At 53.5% G+C, this 16266-nt stretch overlaps 1 protein-coding gene and 2 long non-coding RNA genes across 3 annotated transcripts; 2 read left to right on the forward strand and 1 right to left on the reverse strand.

The window, feature by feature from the left end:
- The first annotated feature begins 1732 nt into the window (after positions 1 to 1732).
- LOC146758688 (uncharacterized) lies at positions 1733 to 5620 on the forward strand. The gene is made up of 2 exons (XR_014934068.1): positions 1733 to 4263; positions 5488 to 5620. It is a non-coding gene; the product is annotated as an uncharacterized LOC146758688 (long non-coding RNA).
- Positions 5621 to 8679: 3059 nt separating this feature from the next.
- On the reverse strand, positions 8680 to 10659 carry LOC146758689 (uncharacterized). Its single transcript, XR_014934075.1, has 3 exons — positions 10241 to 10659; positions 9668 to 9789; positions 8680 to 9196 (listed from the first exon to the last, which is right to left on the reverse strand). It is a non-coding gene; the product is annotated as an uncharacterized LOC146758689 (long non-coding RNA).
- Positions 10660 to 10756: 97 nt separating this feature from the next.
- MED9 (mediator complex subunit 9) lies at positions 10757 to 14544 on the forward strand. The gene is made up of 2 exons (XM_015876652.3): positions 10757 to 10921; positions 13754 to 14544. The coding sequence occupies exons 1-2, from the start codon at positions 10773 to 10775 to the stop codon at positions 13968 to 13970; spliced, it is 366 nt and encodes a 121-aa protein (XP_015732138.2). The 5' UTR covers positions 10757 to 10772; the 3' UTR covers positions 13971 to 14544.
- Positions 14545 to 16266: the final 1722 nt, after the last annotated feature.

Consider the following 16266-nt stretch of genomic DNA (forward strand, 5'->3'; position numbering starts at 1 on the left):
GTTTCGCCTTGGCTCTGAGCTCTGATATCTGAGCGCAGGGCTGGGCTCACACCGCAGCGTTCTGCTCAGCAGGAAAGTTTCCTCTCCATCAGCAGTTCTGGAGTGCATAGAAACAGCCTTTTGACTTGTGCCTCTGGGTGTAATTGGAGTGAAAATGAGCGCTGGGCTCAGAGAATATTATCCAAGTGTGATGGGCAGGGTGATGGGCTCACCCAACCCCATACATGCTGCAAGGTTTGGTGCAGAGCTTGGGGCAGAAGGAGATGGGGGTTCCACCACCCAGCTCTGAGGACATTCAGCTCTGCAGCAGGGATAATTCACAGAAGAACCAGCTCTGTCCTCCTGCAGTAACTCTCTGGATGTTGAAATCCCATCGAGTGTGATTTCGGTGCAGGCTGCTCGTGTGTCCCACCACAGAGGTTTCATTACCAAAGACTCATTGTGCTGCTGGCCAGCCCTGTCCCAGGCTGTCCCAGAGGGATGCTGGTGATGCTGGAGGCGGGGGAACGCCTCCCCCCAGATTTGGGAGGTGACAACCCCATCCTGATCCCTGGAAGTGCCCTTACAGGGTGACCCCATGTGCCCCCTCCTGCCACGGGAACTCCCAGCTCCTTGCTGGTTGGAACTGGTGCTGAGCTTTCACTTGTTTGGCCAAGGTGGTTCTGCATCGCTTTGCAGCGAGAATACAGAAATGGCCAGAGGGGAAAATCCACGGTGTGGTAAACAGAGCCAAGCAAGGCAGACCTCTCACCCAGGAGGACGGGGAGGAGGAGCAGCCCGGGGGCACCAGGGCTGGATTTCAACACCCTGCTGAAGACATGGCACTGCTCTTCAGCCGTCTGCACCGCCATCCTCCTGCAGTGTGGCTGGCTGCTTGGTCTGAGCCCTGAGCCCAGCACCAGTGTGCAGGAGGGGAGGAAGCGAGCTGTGGCCAAGCACTGGCACAACGTGATGGAGTGCAAGCAGCTTTTGGACTTTCATTTCCCTCCTACATCACTTCCAGGCATTTCTGGGGTTGTCCCAGGCTCTGGTAGCTTGTTTACAGTCCCTCTGCTTGCTCAAAGTGCTCAGATGCTTTCTCTTAGCCCAGTACCATCGCCCTGCATTGCCATTGTGTCACACACCGACCCTCCTGGTGCCAGCTCCCACCACGTCCCTCTTGGTTTGGAGAAAGCTCACCAAACTAGAGGCAGATCCTCGTGCTTTAAGACACGGTGCCTGTTATTTTCCTGGAGGAGAAAGGGTGACAACATTTGCAGCTTGTAGTTCAATGCCACTGCTGTCTGCAGAGGACATCTGTCTATCCTCAGGGGATGTCTGTCTGTCCGCAGGGCTCTGCCCCACTTACAGGGTAGGGTCACGCTGGGACAGCTGCGCTGTTGGGCTGCTGCAGTGCTGGCTCCGTCCTCCAGCATAAATCACAGTGGCCGTAAATCCCCGCCAGCCTCCAGGGACCCATCTCCTGGGAGGGCCAGGGGTCAGCCGCCAGGCAGCAAAAACTAAGACCTTGTTTTGAGGCTGGTGATTATGTGACCCAGAGACACAAACAAGAGCTGGGCTCATGGCACCTCGGTGAGGCACTGAGCTGCAGGGCTGGAGCCTGAAGCCTTGGCTTTTGGATGGATCAGGTCCCTGCACGAGGCACAGGGACAAGAGACAGAGTATAAGGGACAAGGAACAAGGGATGAGGGACAGGGGACAAGAGATAGAGCAGAAGGGGGAGGGAGTAAGCAGAAAGATGCGGGGACATTTTGGATACCACCATGGCACAGCTGGTTGAGAACAGGCTTTATTTTCCCAGCCAGCTCCTAAGGCCCCTTCTGCTGAGATCACCTGTATCTGGATTTCCTTGGAATAGCTGTTTCCCTGCCAAGACGGCTGCAATGGGGCAGGAGGAATTTGTCACTCCACCAGATTAAACAGCCCCTGCATACCTCATGGCATGCCAGGGGGAACTCAGCTCACACGGGCACATTGTGTGGCTCTGGGTTGTTATCAGGGCTGTGTCCGGTGCTGGGAAGTGGGGGTCACAGCTTGGTATGGCTGGTGGTTTCTGAACACGTGGCCCTGGCACAGCTTGGGTGAGTTCTGAGCAGTGCCCGCTCATACGGGAAGGGAAAGCAGCAGGCTTATTTTCCTGGCCATGGGTGTGGGAGGCTGATAAGCAGCGAGCTGCCTGGGGCTCTGTGGGGGCAGGTGGGGGGTGACAGCGAGGTGCCCCATCCCCATTATGATTATGATTATGGGGGATTTGCTTTTTCTCCAAGAAATAGAGGAAGAAGTGCCCTTGTCCCTGGCTACTGCCCACCTTGTGGCCCATGTGCCCAGCAGCAAACTGTGCCAGCTGTGTGCCAGGCTGCCCAGGTACCTTGTCCAAATCTGTATGGTCCTGGCCTGCATTGTCCCTAAGTCCTGTGACTTTAAGGCCCTCAGGTACTCGGGTTGGGACAAGCTGATGTTTGGGATTCAGCTGCATTTCCCCCCATGCCATGGGCATAAATCCCAGTTGCTCTGCACTCTCCTTTCCCGGCAGATCAGGGGCTGCTCAATGGGCAGGAGCCAGGTTTGGGGTAAAACGAGGTGGGAGTGCATTCCTTGCATGCTTGTGTTCCAGCTCAGTACCCGTGTGGCACAGAGGGCAGTGGGCTCACTTCTCACCCAGCAGTGGAGCTGCTGAACTCACTGAACTTCCAATCTGGAGCTGCTGGTGCTTCCCCAAAGGCTGCCCAGTGGTGGGAAAGAGAAGGGAGAACCCATCTGCAACCCTGAGCCCGGCGAAGGACAAAACAGAGCCAGCAGCACGGCCCCCCTGGCAGCAGTCGGGACGCCACAATGTCCCGGGAACAGCCCGAAGGTCCCGTTCTTGCTGCTGAGCTGCAAACAACAGTGCGGCGTGTTCCTGTCTTGTACTCAGAGCCAGAGAGGTCGGGGCCACCAGGGCCCTGCCAGGCACCACGGCACTGCCAGCTCTGCTGCTTGGTGCAAGGCAGGACCGATGTGCTGCCACCGCTGCTACCTGCCCACGTGCACTGCCCAGGTGTGCTGCAGGGATGGGACATGCGTGAGAATGCTTTGTTTGGCCCCAGAATGCAGCCAGATCACGGGGACATGGTGGGAAGTGGCAGCATCCTGGTGTGCCTGTTAGGGCTGTGCAACACTCTGCAGCTCGGTGACAAATGCAGGATGACATTTCTGGGAGCAGATGCTGTGTGATATTGCTTCAGGAGAACACCAAGTCCCCACACCAGCAGCAGAGGCGATGTGCGGCTCTGCGTGGCTTTGAGGCAGGAGGGCAATGAGTGTCCTTTGCAGAGTGGTGTTCTGGGTCAGAGTGACCGCATCATTTATCCCCTGTGCCTCCAAAGCCCAGCTGCAGGATGCCATCAGCTCCCAGGGTCAGCCCTGCTGCTCTGTGGGGATTCCTAACGCACCTCCCAGTCCCGTATCACCTCTCAGATAGCTCTAACCATGGGACAGTCACCTTCTGGTGCTGCCTTGAGCTGCATGGCCAGTACAGGAGACTCACTGCTAATAAATAGCCAAGGCCACAATTAGGCTGGTCCTGCTGGTGTGGGGCTGCTGCACCCTCCTGCAGGGGCAGGCAGGGGCAAACACATCAGGTCTGTATGGCAGGAGCAGCTCATGGCCCTGCTGTCAGCAGTCAGCTCTGAAATGTCCCCTTGTCCCCATGCGCTGCTGCCTGATCTGTGGGGATTATTGGCAGAGAGCATCATTTGTCACAGGGATGGGAGCTGTAGGGACATGAACGCTTCTATTGCTTGGAAATCAATCTCCAGCACCCGCTCGATGGGCCTGTGTCCTCTCTATTGTTACTGCTGGATTCATCCTGAAACAGACAGGAATAGAGCAGGGCTGAGTGGGTAAATGGTTTATGATACGAATGGGATGGTTCTGCCATGGACCACCGTCCCTGACAGCTCCCCACCATCCCTGTGAGCACCCCGTGTCCCCACAGCAGCTTTGGCATTCTTGCTGACTCAAGCCGACAGCGCATTGACATTCGTTTTGACCTTTCAAATCACAAGGATGTTCTGTCCTTCCCAGCTGAGAACAGCCTGGACACCCCGTGGGTGGATTCTACTGTATATACAGCGGCTGCAAATACGGATCTGGCACAGGAGAAGCATGTGTGTGTGTGTGTGATCAGCCCTTGGTGCATGAATGGGTGCGGCAGTGGAATGAGCACAGGGAGCATTGCTGGTGCCAGGGTGAAGGTGGCACAGACAATGAAGGATGGGGACAGTGAGTGATGGCAGTGGTTGGCTTTGCAGGGGTGGGGGCTCAGCCCTGCCCTGGCTCCATGTGTTTCCCATCCTCCGACTAAATCATACTCTTCATTTTGAGAGAGCATCAAGAGCTGCAAATAGGAGGCAATGAGCACAGTCCAGCCCCAGCAGCTCTGAGATGCAGCACCTTTCCTTGTGCCCCCCAGAAACCATCTCCAGGCAGCAGCAGAGACTGCTTTGGTACCAGATATTTCCCAGTCCCAAAAGCTCAGAGCAGTGAACTGACAGGGAGGCAGCGTGTTGCAATTCCCCGAGGCGTTAAATACGGCCACTGACAGAACTGGTCGATAGTGCAAAATGAGCATCTTCCCCTCTTGGCATCTTCCCCTCTCTGGCACACACACAAAATCCCATTACCTGGGATGGCAGCTCATCTCTGCTGGTGAACAGTGTAAGCTGTGCAGGGCTGGAGGAGCACACTCCATCCCCTTGTCTCCATCCCTCCTCCCACCCCTGGGGCAGGCAGAGCTGCCCCCTGCACTATGAAGCCAGAAGTTTTGTGCCACCATCCCCAGCTCTCACAGCCCTGTGGGCAGCAGGCTCTGCCACGTGGCTGGCTCCAGCCCAGGGTATCACGGCCGGGATCCAGCCACCTTGCAGCCCTGTGGCGCCGGGAAGACGGGTGGCTCAGTGCTCCCAGCCTGATGCTCTGCTTATCTCTCCCCTTTCTTGGCCTGACACATTTTTTCCTCTCTCTCCTTGCCTAACCAGCCCTTAAAACTCTTATCTCCAGCCCTGAGCCACTCTTTTCCAAGGCATTTTTAGCAGCATCCTTTGCAAACACATTGCCACGAGGCTGTGCCTGGCAATAGAAACAACGTGGCAGGAAAGGCTTTGGCTTTATACTCCTTACACTCAGCAGCGCTGGTGCAGCATAGGAGCTGGGCTGGGAGCAGTTCCATGTGCATGCACATGTATGTTTGTGTGTGTGTGCATGTCCATGCATGTGCCCACATGTTCCCTCTGCATCCTGCAGGGATAACGGTGAGTGCAGGTGAGAGCAGGGCATTCTGGAGACAACCACAGGGATTTGGCTGTGCTTTATAAACACACTGCAAATCTCACTTTGCACAGCCTTGTGCCCAGGCTGCCTGCAGGAAGCATTCTCCAGCCCATGCCTCGTCCCAGACCATGCTGGCAGAGCTGTCATCCATGGGTGCTCTTTGTTTTCTCTTTCCAGATGGCTGAAGCCAGCCAGATTCATCCTCCCCCAGCCCAGAGGAGCCAATTTCCACCCCTGAAACTCCATCCCGGATGATGCTCTCTGCAGCTGGAGATGACGATGCAAAATGCTCATTATCCAGCAGGAACAATTAGACTTATTGCAGTGACTGCAATTATCTGTGCAGTTGCTGAGAGATGCTGGAATGGGCTGGCGGATGGCAACTCCCAGGTGCAGTCCTTGTGCAAGAGGGATCTGCATCCAGCCCTGCTTGGAGCCGCCCCAAACAAAGCAACAGCACCAGGAGAGCCTCCTGCTATGCCAGGAACAGCAGTTCTGCATGTAATTCCCGTGCAAAATAGAAGCAAAATACAGAGAATTGTTTTTCTGGAAGCTGAACGTCACTCTCTGATGGTATTTGTTTGCATTCTGATTAATGATGAAACAGAAAATGCAGTTAGGGTCTGAGCTACCCCAGATGATGCTCCTGCTTCCCTCCTTGCCATCGTAGGGGAAGCAGGGCAGGGCTCAGCTGTGTGCACAAGGTAGAATTGGGCTGGATGGAGCCCTGGGTATCCAATGGGCATCAAACCCCATAACACCCATAGGACACATTCCTCTGTGGGGAGAAACTGGGCATCTGGATGAGAAATGCAACATGAAGGACGATTTCTCAAATTCCTCATCAGAAGAAGGAAAGTTGTTATGTTTTCCCCCTTGACATTGTTTAAAAACCTCATTTCAGTGCTGCTAGAATGAAGTAATTATTGCTTTGTGACAGCTATTAGGAGCAAAAATCCAAACCAACCTCAAGCAGATAAACGACCCCTTCCCAAACAAATCAGAGTGTAGCCAGGATGGAGAGAAATCTATAGGGCAGGCGTGGGTGTATCTGGGATCCGGGTCCTGGCTGATGCCCAGCGAGTGGCTGCAGTAGGGAAATGGCAGCTGCAGGAATGCTGATCACTTTCCATTGAAAACTTAATGCACACTTGGTGTGCCACCACATCCTGGGCTTGTTTGCCCTGCAGGAGCAGTGAACTTCCCAAGAAAATTCAGCTATCCGGTCAGCAAAGCCTGATATGCATTGTTTATTAGTTGCTAAACATTAAACCATGACAAATAGAGCTGGGTGATACTCCTTGGGGCCAGCAGTGGGGATGGGGCTGCTGGCCTTGGGCAGCAGGAGGAGGAAACCTCCCCAGAATGTTGCTCTCACCACAGCTGTGGTGGCCCCTGGTTGTAGCAACTGAAGAGCCACATCTTGATCTGCTCGAACTCTTTCCCATCACAGCTCTTCCTGCCATGCTTGAAGGAAACATGACAAACACATCAATAAAGCCTGAGCCACTTTACAGAATAAGAACTAACCAAGAAAGGGAGCGGGGCTTTTGATGAAGTCCATAATGCAGCCCTGTTAGCCAGTCCCTGCCATGTGGATCTGGGTACGTCGATCCCCTGCACAGAGCAAGAAGTGCAGCTGCACCATGCCCAGCACTGCTCCGGGACCTGCATGTGCACATACAGATGGAAGTGCACACGGATGCACAGAGGGATGAACACAGGGATGCACACATTTGTGCTGTCCCACTCTAGTAACTCCCCAAAGCACAAGACGTGAAGCTGGAGACTCAGGCCAGCAGCCCCATCCTAAGCCAGCTGCTGGGCTTTGCTGCAGGCTCATGCAGCATTGCTTTGAGGCTCTGATCACACATCAAGAGCTTTGACTGCTGCTGCCTCACATGTTCCATGGCACGTGTTTGGTGGCTCACTCATTATTTGCAAATAACAGCAAGGACACTGCAGAGTCAAACATGCTGCCAGCTGATTTTGCCCAATGGTAGCAGTGGCACTTCCCTCCTCAGGAGTAGGTTTAATTCCCCAGGCCTATACTGCAAACTCTGTGGGTGTATTTCACCCCTTTGTGGGGGCAATGAGCCTCAGAGCCACCTGTGCCAGGAGAAGGGCCATGCTGGGTGCCATGGCTGATGGGGCTGCACGTTTCCTGGCTCTGTGTCCCTGCACAGCTGTGCAAGCAGCTCTCTGTGCTCCTTTTGCCCGCACATTGGCCTGGAAACTTCCCCCGAGGTGGATTGTGGCCCAGGCAGGTCCCCGCGTTTACTCAGCATGGGGTGGCATCAGCGAACATCATGCGATCGCTGGACACTCCCCATGCCCTTGAATCATCCCTCTTCTCCCCCCACGAGGCTCACTGTAATGAAGCATTGGCCTTCATGGCCAGGCCAATGCCCTACAGCTTTGACATCCAGCCCAGAGCCACTGTGAGCTCAGCCCACACTCTGTGCCACCTCTCGTCCCTGCAGGCTGGGCTCCCTGGGAGAGGTGGCCACTCTCCTCAAGGACAGCAACTCTGATGTGTCACCCGATGGCTCTATACCCTGTGATGGGGCACACGGGTTCCCCTGCAGCTGGTCACCCTGATAAAGTGAGGTGAGCTCTGGGAAGCATCAGAGTTCTTTGGATGTGTCTGGGTGATGCTCAGCTTATGGATCCTCCCATTTCTATCCACACACCACAGAGAACTGGGGACACCAGAGCCCTGAAACAGATCCTCAATGACACCAGAATTCAAGACAGGTCAGATCCGAAGGCCAAACTTCCATCTGGTCACATATAGGGGGATGCTGGTTAGGAATCTCAGCAGTTGCAGGCTCACCTCTGAGGACAAAAGGACAGTGTCCCTGTGCTGCTGACCACAGCCCCAGGCTGGTTGCCCAGAGGAGCTGTTACTTCTTGTTCCTATCACCCCATGCCAGGTGGCCACAACCCCAACACCATCTCTCTCATTCAGCAGTACAGACTTATCCCACTGCAGCAGCTCAACAAGCCTAAGATAGAAAATTCAAGCTGACAATGAGCTATTGGGGCAGGACAAAGAGATAAAGTTCAACCTGATGATAGCCACACAATAAAAAATGATAACAGAGCCGGTGGCAATGGCACAGGCAGCTCCAGATAGCCTGGCAGAGAGAAGCAGAGCCTGGTGACATGCCAGATCATCCATACAGAAATGTCAGGTCATTGTAAGGGAACACTGGTGAGATGCAGAGCTGTGTGGTGCTCAATTAGATAACTGCTGGTAGCCCCCCTCCTGAAATTATCTTTGGAAGCAGACGTGAGAAGTAATTTGTATAGAAAGACAGGGGGAAAAAGGAGGTGATGACTGGTACTGTAAGGAAACAGGCAATAAGGGGTATTGGATACACTTTATTTGATCAGTCGTTTTTTAGGATAACGGATTAACCAAATGGTAGGGCAAGCAATAAAGTGTATGGGATGGCTTTAAGACATGGAAGGTCTGGAGACCTCCACGAGAGAGCAGCAAGAGAGCCAGACACAGCCCTCCCATCTGAGATGGAGACCTGCAGAGTGCAGAGATCATATTGAGTATGTTGTCTTCCCATTAGGAACTTCATCACAAAGATGTAAGCCAGGTCACCATCTCACAGGGATAAAGGCCTCACAGCTTGGAGCACTGTAAGGGCAGCTGAAGATTAGGGCAGTGCTCCTTGGCCCAAAAGACCTCTTCTTCCTTCCCAGGCCTGTCAGCTGGGTCTTTACCCTCCCTGAAGTCTTCACCGAGGCTATGGACACACCAGTCATGGTACAGACAACAGGCAGACATTCAAACAGTAACTGTGCACTCTGGTCCCATCAATTCACTGGTGTCTTCAGTGATGGAGGAGCCAGTGGCACCACTTCCTCACTGCAAAACATGAACATGCCATGAGTCCTGACCAGCCCTGAAGGATGGAGATGGGTCACCTGAAGGAGCTGTTCTCATGAGGAAGGGAAGGTGTGAGGCAGACAGGGCTGAACACCACTGAGACAAAGCTGTACATTCCAATTGCTGTGGGAACACGTGAACCAAAATGGGAGCGGAATGGTACAAAGAAATTCTGATTGACAGTGCTGTAGTTCTGCCTGAATGGTATCTGCATGTTGTCACCTACTCTAATGACTGCCTGACTCACCCATGAGAGACAGGCATCCAGCAGCCTAGCAATTAGCCACACTCCTTGATAAAGTCTAGGGGAGAGTTAAAACCAGCACAGCACAGAATAAAATGACCCCTGAGGAGCCTGAATCAAGTCTTGCTTTAGAAACAGCCCATAAAACGACGTGCAGAAATGAACCTCTCTGCTCAGCCCCACACAAAGGCATTAGCATCCTGTACCTCCTGCTTGGCTCAGTCAAGGGCCATGAATCCCACCAGCCTTCCTGCAGGGATCTGCTCAGCAGGTCCTGGGCTCCCCTGGGCTCTCCTGCACATTCCAGAACTGGTGACCAAGCCGGGATCTATTCTTGACAGTAGAACAATGTGAACAATTGCATCTGCTATATTTAGAGCGAGCAGTCAATAATACATACGCACAAACGGTTACCAGCGTTCTCATTTGATACATAAATAGTTCGCTTTTCAAAAGAAATTGTTTTTTAAAATGAAAATTACCTTTCCCGTCATCCCTGGGCTATAACTAACTGATGAACCCGGGAGCTGAATTCAAATAAAAAACAAAATTATCTGTGCTCTCTAAGCCAATCCAGGAAGGATAACTCACGACTGTGGCTGCTGTTATCAGTGCTACAATAGTGTGTATTGACAGAGCGGTTTAAACGCGGCAGCAGCAGTTTGCTGAAGCACACTCCTGATGGTGCACAGGGGCAGCACTGCTCATCCCTCACCTTCCATGCAGGGTGTTCTCCATCACCCCCTTGCACTCACAGCCCAGGCACCCAAGAACCCCACCTCTCCCCTCCTTGCAGCTTCATGGATGTCTCAGCCCTGCTGCTGGATTTTTGCCTCCATTCCTCCAGGTTTCTCCAGTTCCAAGCCCTGAAAGCCCTTCTCTTCTCCAGGCTGAACTCCCTCAGCCTGCCTTTATATGGGAGAGGTGCTCCAGCCCTCACAGCATCTCCATGGCCCTCCTCTCCAACGAGGACAGCCAGGAACAGTTGGGCTGCACACAGGTCAGGGATGCTGTGGGTCACACTGCTTTTCCCAGCTGGGAAAAGCCTCAGCAGCAGTGCAGACCCATATCTGAGACCCAGTCCCAAAGCTTGATCCCAGGCTCAGCCCCCACACCCACCCTCACAGCCCAGGACCTAGGCCGGCCTCCGAGCCCCGCTCCGGCCCAGGCCTCAGCCCCATCCCCCGGCCCAGGCCCAAACTGAGCCCCACACACAAGCAGCATCTGATGCTCAGCCCAGGCCGCCGCCGGGGCGGTACAGAGCGGCCGAGCTCCGCCCCGCTCCGTCACTGCTCGGCGCCGGGGGCCGCCATGGCCTCGGTGGTGTCCGCAGGCCGAGGAGCCGCCGAGGAGCCGCCGCCGGCCGAGCCGCCCACCGAGCAGAAACCGCCGCCCGCCCCGCCGGCAGCAGCGCAGGAGGAGTTCTCCTTCCTGCCGCTCGTCCACGACATCATCAAATGGTAACGGCGGCCGCACAGCGCCGGGCCGGCCTCACCACGGCATCACCCCGCAGGGATGCTCCCTCTGCCCTTTCTCTCCCCGCTGGGGTCTATGGGGGGGGTGGCAGCTGCTCTGCTCTGAGCCCGTAGTTGGGGTCACCGAGGTGGGGCAGGGCCGGGTGTGCAGCAGCAGGAGCCGTGCCGAGCTGTTATTGCCCCGTATTGCTGCTCTGATGGGCTGATAAGTAAAGGACGGGCAGTCCCAGGGCAGCGCTGTCTGTTTCTGGGCGCTGGGAGAAAGAGGAAGGCTTGTGCAGGCTGAGTCATCCTCTTTCCTGTTCAAAATCAATGCTGTGGGGTTAAAGGTGTTCGTACGAGGGTCCTGACAACCAGCGTTTGTGGCCCAGGGTAACCCTGTCAGAAATGTTTGAGTTCCCGGTAGGGGCATCGCCCTGCTGTGACCTGGGCACACTGCAGAGGGCACAGGAAGCGTGAATTCCCACTCCTTGTTGTGGGTCTGACTGCCCTTTCCCTGCACGCTTCTATGGGAGCTGAGGCTGCTTTGTTTCCTGCTGGGGTTCTGTGTGTCTGAGTACCCAGAAGAGGTTCACCCTTATTAACCATGCAGCTGGAGGAGCATGGCAAGGAAAGGCCGAATACCCCACAGACACAGCAGCCTAGAATCTAGCTCTCCTAGATTCAGGAGAGCTATGAGAACTCAAACCCACCCTCCATTTCCCCCCTGCGCTGCCACTGTCCCTGTGCTCAACCCTGCCTGATCCATCCAGAGGTGATGCTGAACCTGCTGCCATCTGTATACGTGTGCAGAGACAGAGTGAGCCGGATCCATGGGCTGAGACCTCCCAGCCTCCTGTGTGTCACCAAGCAAGTCGTGGCGACCCACAGTGACAGTGCTGGGATATCCTGTGCCCTGTCCCTCTGAGCCACCCACTCCCACTGCCCCGCTCCCCCCCAGGTTGGCACACAGCATTTCCTGCACGGGGTGAGCAGACGTAGGTGCTCAGAGCAGCACTGCAGAGGGGTCAGACGGCAGAGCCGAGCAGTGGGATGAGTTGCCTCATGTCCCTGACAGATGGCAAATGTATTATCCTTTAACGCCGCCGCCAGGCTCACAGCCCGGCCCTGCTGTTCTGACACTGACTCAGCCCTGAAGACATTTCACATCTCCAAGGTGACTGTGCTGGGGTGCAGTGATGTATCGCGTACATTTGCTTACATTCAAGGACACGTGTTCCTTCCTGTTGTTTGAGTCCCAAGAAAGTTCTCCCAGGCAGGGCTTGCTGTTACTTTCACCCTTGTATAATCAGATGAGGTTACCTGTGAGGTCCCTGTGCGTGGTGGGTTGTGCTGGTGTATCCAGGAGCTGCAGGTGGGACATGATGGAGTTATGATTTGTTCACAGCAGTGAAGGAGAGCTGGTGGGCAGCTGGGGAGGGTCTGAAGATCTCAGTCCTTGAAGGGAGATCCCAAGCACTGTGAGGCTGTGGCTGGACATTGCATTTAATCCTGTGTAACTGCAGGTAGCTGAACCTCTTCCCACTCTTGCTCTCCCCCCTGCCTTTCCATGCCTGCAGAGGAGCTGCTTCAATTACTTGAAAACTCCCATCAGAAACAAAACAACAACAAGCCTGAAAATAGTTATTCCTTCAAACCAACCAACCAACCAGGAAACCATCCATTCTTTGGATGTGGAGAAGAGAACGAGCTGTGGAAGGACCTGGTTGGCCCTTTGAATCCAGCATGCAGCTCGTGTGGATTAAAGGCAATGCCAACCCATCCTTCCCAGATGTGCAATGTGTGTGTGCCTGTATTTTTCCACTGTCAACTTGACCGTAAACGCCTGCATAATGGGGGTACATTATAGTACCAGCTGCGGTTTTATTTAGAAGGGAGTCATGAATATTTTGTTCCAACAGGCTGATGAAATGAACGGGACCATCTGGTTAAAAGTTTTGCTCTCAGTCGTGTCACGATTCCCCAAAGTTCTAATCAGGCACCTCTCTGCCCTGGTCATGCCAAGCGGTTTTATTTTGGGCTTGGCTATTGAACAGGCTCCCAGCTTACAGGGCCGTTAGCAGCCTGCTCTCGTTATTAGCACTGCCTTGGAAGCAGTCTCGCCTTTGCCTGGAATGGTAAAACTCCTCGCTGTAGCTAACAAAGCTGAAGCAGATACTAATGAGGGTTTGAGGGCAGACGCTGCCTCAGACGACGCTGATCCTTGAGAAGCACGGAGCTGCAGAAGCAATTGCGCTGCTCTTAAAAAATAAGCTGTCGCTTCTCTTTATTAGGTAGACATCCCCGGAGAGTCGTTCTGAAGCTCCGAAATGCCGTTTTCTCTGCCATTGGACACTCTCTGGTACTTTGGGGAACGATTCCTATTTTCTGCTGTCAAGCTGTTTGACTGCATCGATTTCTTGTATTGCTTTGACAACAGGTCACAGACGGGGCTGAGGTCTTTTTTCCCAGGTGCCCACACACAACCTGTGTGTGTGTAATCTTACCTTCCCCATATGGGAATTGAAATAGAGTGAGAGGCTGTGGTAGTGTTTGAAAGCTGCAGACCAGGTCTTAACCTGTAGGACTGCAATTAAGGTTACTGGATGGTGTGCTGAAAATGACCAGGAAACCAGTTTGTCCCAGCAGCTGCCTAATCTGTGTATGTGTCTCTGGTGGTTTTGTTGTGATAGGTGTGAATTAGATCCCAGGAGCAAAAGTTTCCCAGTGAATTCCAGCGTAAGCCCTGACCATGCTGGGAATGACAGTCCACCAGCAGGCAGAAGGTCTGTCCAACAGGAGATGTGAGTCATGCCTCTTGTTTTCTCCCTTCTGCAGCATGGACAAGGATAGCCAGGATGTTCACCAGGTGCTGAACGAGCTCAAGAACAAGTTCCAGGAGATGAGGAAGCTGATCAGCGCCATGCCTGGCATCGGTGTGAGCCCAGAGCAGCAGCAGCAGCAGCTGCAGAGCCTGCGGGAGCAGGTCCGGACCAAGAATGAACTGCTGCAGAAGTACAAGAGCCTCTGCATTTTCGAAATCCCTAAGGAATAGGAAGGGAGCAGCTCTGCAGTCTGAGGCTGGGATGCCTCTTCTCCTGGCTGGAAAGGAGAGGTTTACTTTGTGGGGTTTTTTTTGTCACGTTCCTGTGACGTTGTGGCTGTGTGGGTCACAGGCATGTGACACTGAACCAGAACCGTTCGTGTGTCCTTCACATGCGATGGTTACAGCAGTGCCTTTGCTTTGATCTGCTGTAGGACTGCGTGCATTTATACATGCAGCTCTTGGGGTTGGCTGTATTTTTTTCATTCAAGCAAGCAGAACACAGTAGGTTTTCTCAAAAGAGAAGGTGGCAGTGCCTGCTGGTTCAGTTCAACAGGGAAAAAAAGGAGGCATTTTCTATATTTTTTCTTTCTCACTCCTGAAATGACAAACATTGAAAGGGAGCAAAGGGAAGCAGAGCTGTTCGGCCTGGAAAGCCTGTTTGTTGGGAAGGGTCTCTGGGGTGCTTTGCAGCCAGTGTGTTGGAAGAGGAACGGTTGCTTTCTGTTGCTTTTGTGTTTTTCTCTCTGTTTTTAAACTGGTCGTTGTGCTTGAGATGAGTCAAGTAAAGGTTAGAAACTCCAAACTGCCCCTCTTGTGTATTCACTGAGCGCACGTGGGCTGAGCGGGGCTGGGATGTGGCAGCCTGGGCTCTGCTCCTCTCTCTTAGCATTGCTTTTTGTTACCGGAGAGCAAAGCAGAGCCTGCCAGGGGAGTGGATTTCAGTGGGCTTTGGTTACGTTGGGCTCCCACACCAACTCGGTGAGCAACACACCGGGCATCCCACTCTTACAACAGAAAAAGTAGGATTAAAACAAAAGGCATAACTGACAGCAGCTTTAGTTATTCCCTAAGCGACACGAGTCAGGCTCAGCAGGACGGATCAGTTCTGTGTCTGAAATGCTCCAGGGGCTTCCCACAAACACCAGCACTGAACGTTCGTCAGACGCTGATGGAAAGCTCTCGAATGTTGTGTTGCATTCAGATGGGGCTCAGAACTCCTTGTCCTCTGTCCTCCTGCTGGGAGCTGCTGGGTGTCGGATGACAACCTGGTGAGCATCTCACCCACTAACAGGTACGTGACAAGCCCTGGGATCTCACCGTGCTGAGTTAACGCTGAAAGGTGGAGCAGCTCAGGAGTGGGAGAGGTGAAAAACGGAGTGGAGAAATACAGCGTCGGATGGGAGCCTGCGTCTGAGAGCAGGTAGCATTCAGATGATGGGAACGGGGTCTGTCTGGGTAGGATTTGGCTTCCCAAAGCCAAGAGGCAAGTAATTACAATTAACGTATTTAATATTGCAGGGAGCTGGGGTGGTTGCAGCTCACTCAGAGATCGCCCTGTCCCCACTGAGCGCTTTGCTAGTGATTTCTTTGGGAAGGTGCCCATGTGTAAACTGGGAGCAAAGCAGAACACCAAGTTAAACAAAGCACAATGTACACTTCTTTATTACCTTCCTGCCAGCCATTCCCCATCCCAGCTCAGTACATTCTTGTGTTTCATGCCTGGACGGAGGTTTCTCCTCTTGGCTTCTGCTCCTGTCAAACCAGGCCGTGCAAAGAGCTGGAAGGAGCGAAGTGTTTCCAAAGAGAAGCCTGGCACTTTGTACAGCAACAAGTGAACTCGACTCCAAGTTTCAGACCAAACTGAAGTGGTTTTGTTTGCAGCCTCACTCGCCCACACTTTATGGCTTCAGCAGAATTTTCTCTTATTAATACATATTAAATGCAGGTCTGTTGTGGGGCTGAAGGGTGGGATGGGGCTGCTGTGCATGACCAGAACCAGCTTTGGAGAATGCAGAGCCAACGAGAGCTGTTCTTTGCACAGCTTTCACTTTTTCCTTTCACTTCCAGCAACAGTTACTGGCACCGAGAGATCAAAACCCATCAAATGCAAAGGTGACCTTTCGAGCAAAGTATTTCCTTTACTCATGTTGCAAAATAAAAACAATATCCTGGACGGGGCGCAAATGAATCACTCTGTGTTGACATCATTAAAGTGTGTTTATTTAATCGGGGGAAGGCATGAAGCACAATGAGCTCTTTGTAATTAAATGATGTCATTTCACTCGGTTTCTGCTGTGAACTGCGTGCCAACGCCTGGCTTATACTGGGACCGACGGCAGCACAGATCAGCTCTGCCCAGCGGAGTGAGGAAAGAGCTCTGGCTCAGCGACCTGCTTGAGTAACAGCCTGCGTGGCCCCGCTGCCCCCTACGGCTGCTTTCCGAGACGGAAACCTTTGCACTGGGAGTCAGTGAAAGCTGGGTAATAAAAGCAAGGAGCTGAGAGCTGAGCCAGCCTTACGGCTG

This window comes from Coturnix japonica, chromosome 13 (genome assembly GCF_054131305.1).
Source record: "Coturnix japonica strain WE chromosome 13, WE-NBRP24, whole genome shotgun sequence".
Lineage (NCBI taxonomy): Eukaryota > Metazoa > Chordata > Aves > Galliformes > Phasianidae > Coturnix > Coturnix japonica.